The sequence below is a fragment of the Anabas testudineus genome, chromosome 1 (genome assembly GCF_900324465.2).
Source record: "Anabas testudineus chromosome 1, fAnaTes1.2, whole genome shotgun sequence".
Lineage (NCBI taxonomy): Eukaryota > Metazoa > Chordata > Actinopteri > Anabantiformes > Anabantidae > Anabas > Anabas testudineus.
In genome coordinates, this window is record NC_046610.1 from 14,223,542 (window position 1) to 14,235,671 (window position 12,130).

The 12,130-nt window shown below is 39.2% G+C and overlaps 1 protein-coding gene across 3 annotated transcripts in view; it reads right to left on the bottom strand.

Annotated features, from left to right (window-relative positions):
- Positions 1–12,130, bottom strand: part of grin2bb (glutamate receptor, ionotropic, N-methyl D-aspartate 2B, genome duplicate b) — an 81,304-nt gene that overhangs the window by 32,100 nt on the left and 37,074 nt on the right. For all 3 annotated transcript variants that reach the window (XM_026358866.1, XM_026358865.1, XM_026358864.1), the window contains 3 exons: positions 3,912–4,055; positions 2,245–2,515; positions 41–233 (listed from right to left, as the gene is read on the bottom strand). In XM_026358866.1, coding sequence (XP_026214651.1) covers positions 41–233; positions 2,245–2,515; positions 3,912–4,055 — 608 coding nt within the window. The remainder of the gene's footprint in view (positions 1–40; positions 234–2,244; positions 2,516–3,911; positions 4,056–12,130) is intronic.

Sequence of the window (12,130 nt, forward strand, 5' to 3'; positions counted from 1 at the left end):
TCTTTCTCCATGACCACTTATCTCCACAGTTTTAACTCACCTCAGTATTTCCTTGGAATGGCCAGTATTGGAGATCTTTTTGTCAAGTGTCCCGAGACAGCTTGACTTCAGCAAGGTGTGTGGCCCCCGGTCCAGCATCATGGTGGAAGTCGCTGTGGCGATGACAGCCACTGCATCACGTACCCTGGCCTCAATATTGTAGTCCCATTCGTCATATGACACAGAGATAAGCCCTGGGAAAAAGAGAGATGGAATGAGGTAAGAGGAAAGAGAGTAGGGAAAGAAAAAAGAAGTATGTAGAGAGATGAAAAGAAGGGAGAGACAGAAAAGTGGGAGAAACAGTGTGGATGTAAATTGGCAAGCAGAGGCAGAGTGCAATGAAAATTAGCCAGAGGGAGGAAAGATATACTGTACATAAATGAAACATTTTAGAGGAGCCGGAAAAGTGGCAAAACACCGAGACAAAATTAAAGAGTGCGATAACACCTACAATATTTTCAGTTGTGAAAGAAGAATGCAGCTGTTCACTTCTCTATCTATAAGAAATGTTCATACAGGTTGAATACACATGAAAACTCAGCTGAATATGAGCATCAGTCAGGACTGTAACGCTTCGGCTCATTTTGCTGTGCTTGGCTTTTCAACCATGATGAAACGCTGGCAATCAGATGTCAACATCTATTTCATACACCCATAAACAACAGGTATTTCGAGATATTTTCCATGGCTCGTCTGGATGTGTTCACATTTGGGACTTGCACTGTAAATCTTTTGGAAAAAAGGCAAACCAGCATTTTCAGAGAGCCTTGGTGTTGTTTTTGGTTTCATACACACATTAAAATAGCTTTTTTGTTTTCACTTGCTCAAGCAAATGGAACTACAGGAGTAAACACGATCCAGTTCAATAAACTGGTTCCAACATGCTTGGTGAGAGCCACTCTAAGATGACAAAGGGGTCTCTTGCCAGCATCAAATGAACCACTGGGGAATTTTTTCAAAACATCACTGGGAATTCTTTTAACGAGGCCAAAGGCCAAAGCTCAGACTATTATTAGAAATGATAGACACAATATAAAAAAAAAACGCCTGTCATTTCACATTTCTCTCATATTTCTGTGACTAATGAGGAGATGTAAAATGATCAGCTACAACCAAATAAACCCAAAATGAATGAAAAACATATTTACCTGAGGATAACAGAAATCAGTATGCACCCTACCACTGACTGGCACAGCACACTGCAAACTAGGATAACATTTGCATATATGCAAACAAGCCCATCTGCAACTTGCGACCACATTTCAACTCAAAGTTTGTTAAAAACTTACTACACAATAACATAATAAAGACTTTAGTTTCTCAAGAACAACAAGATTTTGAACCTGGTTTAATATCTGGTTTGACCTCTGGACACTGAAACTCTGTCTAACCACAAAATAGGAACAGAAAATGGAAATGCAAACATGCTGGGAGGTTGATACTGACTATTAATTAAAGTTCTTCAATAAAGTTGTGCAGTATATTCTGTATGTGTAAATTCAAAACACCAATCTTATTAATATGATTCATAATTATGTACTGTTGCTGATACTGCACAGTTACAAACATTTATTATGATTCAGGTGGTCAAGTGTAACACTAACATGCTTAAACTATCAATAGATTATGTAAGTACTGTAAAATGAATGAGTGTAGTACATGAACGGATTCGCAACAACTTATTAAAGCAAAAAAGATGATGACTGAAGAAGTGAGAAAACAGTAAGAAAAAATAGTGTCAGATCATTCATCATTTGCATCTAACGCCAGGTAAACTGTTATGCAAATAAATAAATGAATAAATAAAGGCTGTCCTATTTTAATCAATCACTTAAACCGATTTCCAGCAGGATCAGCTGTTAAAAAAGAAAATAGTGTATATGACAAACATTTGTATGATAATAAATGAAAAGAGTTTTTAGAGGGAGCAATCATTAACATCCTTCATTTTCATTTGTTCAGAGCAACTATTGTGAGCCTGACTGACGAGTTAGAATAATAATAAGCTGCTACATGTCTGCACCGAGTTATGGTTTTATGCCACAGGACACATTTTTGTATGGTCACACTCTTTAATATAAAAACATAAATTTCACCAAAATTATTTTTATTATTATTTTAATTATTATTAATTAAGCATTAGGCAAACTAGTACTACTTATGATGGGAGATATACTATAACTAGAGTCTGGATTTGGCATGTACCTGTGGGGAAGACAGAGGGAACATTGTCTGCATCTCCAGCCACCAGAGAGGGCACAATCCAGGTAAAGCCATAACCTGTGAGACCCACAGAATGAGCCACCTCAAAGATGGTGCTAGCCTCCTCTTTTGTGCAGTAGAGCAGAATGACTGGACTCTGCAGTTTCTTCATCTGGTTCTGGATCTTGGAGTCTCCATCGTCCACTGACATGTCCAGTAGGATGACTTCTTCCAGCTCCCAGCCCACAAAGCTGTTCTCGATGGTGCTGCGAACCTAGAAAGGAAAGGGAGATGTGATTTTAAAGTGAAGTGTAGGCTGCACACCTTCAGTGGAGTTGTTAAGGAAAGATACTGGAACAAAACTGACTGAGATGTCTCCTCCTCCAGCTCCCAGATTGCAAAACTGTTCTGTCTTTACACATCTCTCGGGAGTAGGAAGCAGCGGTCGATTTTTTTGTAAATGTAACAACAGAGAGATTAGGTAATCTCTTCTCCCAAATCTTGAGGCTACTGTATATCCTTACACACACACACACACACACACACACACACACACACACACACACACACGATAATGCACAGAAGATATATCAGTTCTCTTTGTTCCAAAATGTATTTACAGTATTTTACAACTACACCCCCATTGTGTTAATAGATTATGTGCTTCGTAATGATTTTGTAAAATCCCTAAATGTATGTACATGTACATGTATGCTTTACCAGTGATATTATATACCATGCATTATTTACATTCAACATAAGGATAATTTAGCTCTTTAGACAAGTATGAGCACTAAAAATCCCTATTCACAACCTCCATTTAGACGTTGTTTCTTTGACTTTGTTCAAAGGAAAGACATAGCCACAGCTGCAATATTAGCGAGAAATATGATTAGCTGATCTTTTCATAACTTTTTAGTTCTTTTCTGATGCATCTGATGTTATACGTTAGTGTTATCTTATGTTACAAGATGAGTTATACAGGATCTCATACCATCGCCCTTAGAGAGTCTGTTCTCAGCCTTGGAGATAAGGAGGCTCAGTGAGTGGCTGCTTCAAAAAGACATGTTGGACCAGTGGTCTCTTTCCATTAACGCAATCAAACTCACTGCTCACTATTTCTATCAGTGTGCACCGAAACTTTTTAACAGCTTGAAATCATGGCTCTAAACTTTTGCTAGCATCATTTTCTCAATCGTACATCATTTTGCTGAATAAATTGCAATAAAAAAAACTATAAAGATCAGACATAAATATTTTCAAAGGATTAGAAAACAATGCAAAAATCTAGTAAGTGCCACTACTGCTGTAATGGATCCCCAAAAGATAAATGTAATAATACTTAATGTGCCTGGGACACAGAGTGGAAGTGAATCTCTCATTTAAATTCATGGTTGAAAAAGTTTATAGCCATTAGATTCATAAGTATCCTGCTGATTCTGGATACCTGTTTTTATCAAAGGAACACATTTATCTTTGTAGGTAATGTCCCTGACGAATTCTGGCCTTGATGTATGTGTGGTATATTTTGTAAGAACTAGTGCATTTACCTTGAAAATGAGCCGCCAGGTAGTATACGCACCTCCTGATATATACAGTACATATATTTTATGTTTGAATCTATTAATTATAGTGTCTGTGTTTGTTTGTTTGTTTGTTTGTTTGTTTACCTTATTGACAAAGTCCTGGTGGCCAGGATAGTAGGTGGTGACTATAGAGAAGATGTACCAGTCATATTCCTCCATGATGTTCAACATGACGGAGGCCTGCTGCTCGATGGACGGACCAAACTGGAAAAACATGGAGTGGTCATCCTGGAAAACAACGACATGGAGCGAATCAGTAAACAAGGTCATGAGTCATACAGAATGAGAGAGGGGCACAGATGACGACGGCGTGTGTCCAGCCACTGCAAGCCTCAGGAACAAAATGTAGTCCTCTTTGTGCATTCATGCTTTGTTACCGCACTGAAGATTACGCAACAATATGACACCTTATTTATATTGTTTTAACCCAATGTCACATTTATTATGTTGATGTACAGCAGCACATTGCAGTGACCAACATGCACATTGTAATGTAAATTCCCACAGCTCGTGTTTTTGAATCAACCAGACTTTTACTCCCATGAAGTGTCAAGTGTCATTTACTAGTTATGAATATTCAAAACCAGACAAGGTGACTCATTCCTTATCAAAGGAGCTGTGACAAAAAGAGAGGGCAAAACAGGTAAGGCGGCCACCTGGTACAGTGATATTTAATGTAGGGTACCAAATTTGTGGACAGACATTTCTGTCAAAACAGTTCTTCAAGGACAGACGAGTGATAGATGATTTAGGTAGCACTCTTGGAGCTCCAGGAGCCTGATGTCTGGTGGTGGTCAAGGGCAGCTGAGTCAGCCATGTAAAACTGCAAAACAGCTCATCAGCACACAGAAGTCTGGATGGATGATTCACCAATGCTATGACGGGCAGATGTAAAGTCAGGGGTCTTCTGTTTGTCCAGTTTGATCTTTGTGTCTTAAATCCAAAGCTGCAGGATGTTTCCAGTCTTTAGCTCGGCATAAACTGGCTGGACTGGATAAGCAGCTAGTCTAGCTCTCTCCAAAGTGACTGAAAGTGAGTCTGCGTAGCTTCTAGCTAGTGTTTGTGCAACTAAAAACCCAATAAACCCAAGATGGCTGATGCAATGTCATCAACGGTGCACCACGCACTATGAGTAATAAATATATTTAGTGTAATTTCACATTCAACAAAGAAGAGAGGCAAATCCTTCAGAATCTGCAACCTGTTAAATTTTGACAATTTGTCGTGACAAATAGCTTACATCATGATTACTGATGATCTCAAACAGTGTCGTAGCTCTAGACTTTATTTCCTTTTCACAAGAAAATTTATTCGGACAAATAAGCATCCTCACAATTCAATATTGTGTTACCTGGGCCATTTTTCCACAGCAGGGGGTAGTACATAAAATATTTGATTACAGTATTAGAAAAGACATGTTCACAACTTTCACAAGTTTCTGTTCTAAAGTGTTTTTACATATAATTTTTCATTACACAATTAAAAATATGATTTTAACAAGCATTTTTTTTTTTTTAATGAAGAATAATTCAGACATGAAAACATCTGTGCCACTAATGTTGCAAGAAATCCTATTTGATAACACCTCTAGGGTGTCCAACATATTCATAAGTCTTTCCTGCAATATCTCTTCCCATCGTTCTGGTTGCCTGATACTGTCTGTGAGCAGGTACAGCTGTTTTACTGAGCCAAGCTTCAAGTCTTTTTGTTAAGGTGGGCTAACATGTTCTCACTGCAGATGCATTATTTGCTGCTTTAAATAAGATTAAGTTTAATAACTCACTGCTCATTTCTTTCGAACAACTTACACGCTGCTGCAACCAACAATCTGATGTTCATGTGCATCCATACACATAATGTATGTGCATCCATCCACGTGTGCAATCAGTCATACATGTTAGTCATACAGTAGGCTGAGCACTCCTTGAGTTAGCTACGCTACCTTCACTCTACATCAAAGCCCATCTCCCCCTTTCTCCACCTTTTTACCCACAGGGACGGACATGATATGTTACCTACTTTCCACTGTAATGAGCTAATAATGCTGCAGTGTCAAGCGATGGTGGAGAGACTACTAGTGGTGGAAATGAGTGAAGAAGGAGAGCGTGTCTGTGTGCAGGCTGAAACCTGAGGTTTTACCTACACTGACAGTAAAATGATCAGGAAAGTAATGACGGTATTCACATGCAGGACTGACGCTATTCACCTCTAACCTCATAAATATTCAGCAAAGCACCAATGTATATCAATTCACTGCTAAAAAAATAGCTATACATTTCCACTTCTCTTGTTTGTAATGTTCAGCTGTTTAAGCAAAATAATGAAATTAAATGACATATTTATGACACATCTTTAGGGATTTGCATCTTAAGTAGGAACAAATGAGCTTTGGGTGGATGCCACAGACAGGGTAGGTGTATCAGAAAGTACCGACAGCTGCACTAAGGCATTGTTGGTTTTGGTCTTTTAATGGGATTTGTGGACTTTTGTGGATGAGTGGCATCCCGCCATACTGTACAGATACTGTAGTTTTGCTTTAATTTGCCCAAGTTGTGTGATGTTTCTGTATTTCTGCTGGGGCCAGGGCTCTCAGCTATGAAATAGTGCAGCAAAGCAAAGGTAACAGTAACATTTTTAGCTAAATCACTGCAAAAAAGTCTGAGGGAAGTCAAAATTAAATTTAAAACTTACACATGTTGTGTTTTTTATAAGCTGTTTCCAACATTCTTAGATTTAACTATTTCTAGCTGACTACTTTATGCAAGCTAGTAAATACATAAAACGCTTTTGTGTTTCTCCACCAGAGTTTTGATCCTGGCTTTGAAGAAAAGGCTTTGAAACTGCATTTAGGCGTTCATGTTCAATTTAAAAGTTAACTCAGGGAATTAAATATTTAAAAACCCAAACACATTCTGTTTGGCTTCGGTTCAAAACTATACAAGGACAGTTTTGTGTGTGTTTAGGGTGTTTTAAAGTTTTTAATGTAAGTCTTTATCCAGGTTAATCAGGGCATTGGCTTTGGAAATGCATTTTGCTGTTCAATTGTTTAAATGGACTTTTCCAACAGTGTGAGCACCACAACAGAAATCCCCCTTACGTCTATTGATCTGACTGACATCTGAACACCTAGACACATCTAACCAGAACTACTGTGTCTGCATGGCCAGACGTGACTCGCCTAAAGCTGCCAAATGTACATTGTTGTAATGTAGGACTTGACTCATCGTTCCACACGTCGGCCTGCATTACTGTGCAGATGCCACCTCTCTAATCTACAGTCCTGTATCTCGTTCTTTCATTTCCTCTCACTTACTTACGCTCACAGTTTCCATTTCACCTCCAACTCCCTCATTGTCTCCGTATCGCTCTCTCCTGATTTTTTCTTTCTAAAAGTGAGCTTAGAGCGGTGTAATCACTTGTGAGACCAAACCTGCCATTTAGAGAGATCGTGAGGGCACTACTTACTTCATTTTCTCCTTCTTAGATTACAGCTAATCATCATCTCATTCTGCTTTCTCTTTCCTACCATAATCACTGCTATATAATTTCTGTCCTTTATTCACATGGCATTAGAGTCAGTATTTTTCTCCCTCTCTCTTTCTATTGACCCCAGCACCTTCACCCTATCTTTTTCCTGTCTGTCCTCTGTTTTTACATAATGCCCTGCAGCTCCATTAGTTTATGTCACAGAGGTGTGAAGTGTCCTGGGGGGAGGGTTTGGGGGGGGGTGTTGCAGTCTGTGTGTGTCATTACCAGAGTGGCCTGCCTTCCTGCCCAGTTGTTTTCCTGCCTGTCATTTCACATCATACACTAGTCGACCGTGAGCCCAAGAAAGTGGTTTGTCACCTCATTTTCAAGCTCTGTTTTTGTGTCTTCTCTGTTTAAGTTATTGTCTTTGTCTGTGGGTTACATTTTGTCGTTTGTGCTGCCAGAGTTGTTTAGACTGTTGAAATTGACTAGAGTGACTGCAGGCACGACAGGTATGAACACGTAATGCTGGTTGTAATACAAAGGGCCTTTTAAAGTGGTGTACAAAAGCTGGACTTGTGTTGTAGGTGCATTTCAGGTGTAATTAAAAATGCTGGTGTAAGATAGTTGTTCATTTGAATAGTAATGAGATGATAAGATAAAATATTAGCACTGTGAATCAGCACCTGTATGATTTTTTATGATCATAATCCCTGCAGCACAATCCACTGGTTGTGTTTTCACATTTTGACATGAGAAGATAAAAAGCAACCAGAAATCAGTAAAAGCACCTATCTGTGTTTCTCCAGGGTGGACCTGTCAGTGCGGATTAAATGTTCAATGCCATTATGTGTGCATAATGTGGTAATATTCCCTATCTGTCTAAGTTGATCAATAAGGCCTCTCTGGTGCATTTTATGTCCTGAAGTAGAGAAATTGGTTGGGTATTCAATATGCATCTTCTCTTTTATTCTGCTTTTTTCTCCTTTGATGCCTTTTTATTGTGTTGTCTGACAGAGCATGTAAATTCCACAAAGAGTTAAAATCCTGAGCACTTTATTAAAAAAAAACTAAACAAAGCACATACCTTCATGACAAAGGTTTAAAAGACACTGTCACTGCACGTGCAGATCTCCTTTTTTCTTTGGCAGACCATGACCAATTAATGTATTATTGTCACTTTAGTCTTTGTTTCTTTTTTTTCCCTTTCACATCCTGAGTCACATGAAATTGTTGCTTTGGTTTTTTTCTGCCTCAGCACAGAAATCTCAAAATAGTCAAGGTGTAGTGGTACAGACTCTGCAACAGTGAGCTGTGTGAATTAGCCTCAAAAAAAGGCTGGTAAGAGAGTGAATCACTTTAGAGGTATTATTCAACCTTTGTGCAGAAACGGCACCAGAGAGCTAGTTTAGCAACACAAACCTCTGAGTCTCATTCCCGCTCCCCGAGGTGCTGTGCTGCTGCCTAACCTCCAGTTAAGGCGGTGACTCCACACTCCCGCTCAACTCACTGGAGACCCAGCGGATGACAATAATGCACAGTACGTTAATGCCCACACTTATCTGTGTAAATAGAACACAAAGTTTTTCTATTTGTTTTTCATGAATCGATCCCAACAGTGCTGACGTCTCTTCCTCTCAGTATAAACGAAACATGTCTGCCAGTGAAGCGTGAAGGGCTCCTGCATGATTTAAAGCCATTAAGACGGTGAGCGTTGGGTGCTTTTGATTTCACTAAGATTGTCACTGACACGTCTTTGGATGCGAAATCGGAGCTGAGCTTGCCTCTGCGGCTGCAGCTGCTGCGTCAGTGTGCGGTACTGTACGAGAGCTGGGGGGAGTGAGCCTCGAGCAGGAGGGCTGAAAGGATTTGGCAACTCATCTCCATGTCATGCCAATGAAAGCCTGTCTCCAATTAGATTTGCAGAGGAAGGGCGACATATCGGCCCACTGCTCAACAAGCCCTGGTGGGAGAGGACTGGAGAGTAGAGCGACAGAGCAAGAGAGGAACAGAAAGAGAGAGAGAGTGAGAGAGAGGCAGACAAAGAATAAAGAGAGAGGGAGAGAGAGGGGGTGGCTGTTAAGGCTGAGAGAGATAGAGAGGAGTCTCGCTTGAGAAAACAGGCAAACCCTCAGAACTCAGAGACAGAGCCTCACATACACACACACACACACACAGAAAAAACACACACACAAGTGGCAGTGTACACATAGTTCCCTCCAACACTCAGCTTTTCCACTTCATCACACTTGTCTTTCTCCACCTTTCATCTTCTTCTCTCCGTCTCTCTCTCTTCTCCTCACAGTCTGAACGCTGCCACTGCTGCTGTCAATCCTCCCCAGTCTGAGCCCGACGTGCTTCATCATCATATTTCTAATCAAACTCACACTGCGTGTTAATTAATCTCATATTCGGCTGTTTAATTATCAATGACCCTATTTCCACGTCTCTGCTCCAGCTTTATTCAGTACACTTTATTTTAAACATCCCACAATATTCTGATTGAATTACTCTTGCTATTTTTGTCGAGGAAATGATTTTTGAAGCGCTGAAATATGATTCACTCCTACAGCCGCCAGTAGAGCGATGGTGACGGGACCGCTATCCATTCAGAATACAAACATAAAATATAGTATAGTATGAAAGATGACAATATAAAAAGAAACTCTGTCTTATGTAGTACTACTGCTGATTAAGTGTTGCTGATGTGTAAAATTGATTATTCTCTATCATTACATGGACAATTAAAAACAAGACAGAGTGATTAGATGTTATTTGCTCATTTCTGGTGCGTGTTAACAAAATATATTAATTTAACTGAGCAGTAAACATATTTAGTCTGTGTTTTTTCTCTTGTAACGTAATTGTAGTTGTTTTGTCCTTCATCAGTGCAGCTTTAATAATTCTGATGTATTAGGGTCAAGATATTGAAACAGCTTTTAGCTAGAGAGGAAGGAAATTATGTAAATATTGTTGTTTTGTTACAGCAATAGATCAAAACTATCTGACTAACTACCAGTAAAGGTGATCTACATCACCTCAAATGACCTGAGCAAACCATTTAAAGTAGCTTGCATCACTCAACATGGTTCGAGTCCCTTTTCAGAAGATGTGACTGTATCCCCATATGTAACGCCCAGCTGGATTTAACAGAAACTAAACAATGCTGGAATATTAGGCACAAATTATCACGTATTCATTTTATTAAAACTTTAATTTGAAATAACTAAAACTATTACCTGGACAGAGTCTGAGGATCTATACTTTTAAAGCACAGTACACACAAAAATAATTATGCGTTGATTCTCTCAGTAGTGACTGGAACGCAGCTGTTTCTCTTCCTCCCCACCTGGTGAGTAAAGCTCACAAATCAAATCATGCAAATTATGTCCTACAGTAGCTCCTTATTGTAGGCTCAACACATCAGTTCCCTGCAGAAAGCTGTTAGTGGCTAAAAACAGCGTTTTTCTGCTGAACGGTGCTGACTGCCATCAACAAATTGGTGCATTTGGCTACATGACTGTATGCTGCTGATACAGAAGCCATGAGTAATCACAGCAGTGGGAGATGAAACATGTGTTTTTGCCCTGTTAGCAACAAACTAACTCCAATCTAAAAGCTAAGTTGCACTCCCCCCCACCCAATCAATGTAATGTAGATTGTTTTCCCACAGCATGAAACTGAAGGCTTTGGTAACCCCCTGACTTGTGCTTTGTTATCACCATCAGTCCAAATTTTAGTCTTGGAAACAGAAAATATTATAATTTAATAAGAAGACAGCCTGAGAATATACTCAGATTTTCTTAAATATTTTATATACACATATATACATATACACACACACACACACACACACACACACACACACACACACACACACACATATATATATATTGAAATGATCATTTAAGGCATTAAACTGATCCATTTCCAGTATTTCTTACCCCCTCACCCTCTCTGACAGCTCGCAGATAAGCCACACGTTCATTTGCTGTCTACACTAGATGCATCGACTCCATCCTGATTTATCAACTAGATGTGACACTTAGTAACAATGACATCATCTAGGGAGAAATAGGCTCGAGCACTGGCTGAGGAAACAAACTAGGCAGAGTGCCACACGACTTATACTTGGCTAAGCAACAAGTGTAAGCCCACTGCTGACAGACTCAGAGGAGGAGGCTGCATCAGCCGTCACTCAGGGGATAAAAGTCTCTTGTGTTGCACTATATCTGAAGGGTTTACGTTGTTTTTCCTAATTTGTTATTGTCACTTATTGTATTATGATTCAATTACTCCAATTTACTCCCTATTACTCCCTATTATGGAGAGTAAATGTGGCGAGCTGGAGCAGTTAGAGGAGCACCTGTACTTTACCTTTGTTCGTTCAAACAGCTGTAGAGTGAATTAGCTCACTCCAGCAAACCAAACCATCCAAATAAACCTAAGCATCAAACATGTTTATTGACTTATGATCTATATAAAACATTTAATATAGGTCAATTATGAAAACTATTTCTATTACTTAATATACAATTCATGTTCAATTGCATATGAAGATGTTTATACCATAAAACTATGCATCGTACCACACAAATAACCTTTTCTGTAACGCCTGCCTCTCTTTAAAATACATGGAAAACGAAACAAAACGTTACTAATTTACACATAATAATTAAATAACAGTACGATTTAATGTTTGTTTTTTCTTGATAAGTGCTTATTTGTTTAGCACAGTGGAAATGAGGTTATCGTCTCCTTTTTTGTAATGGGATCTTTTTCTCTCACTGTGAGCCAGATATGATCAAGTTGCAGACAGTGCTCAACCATCAGAC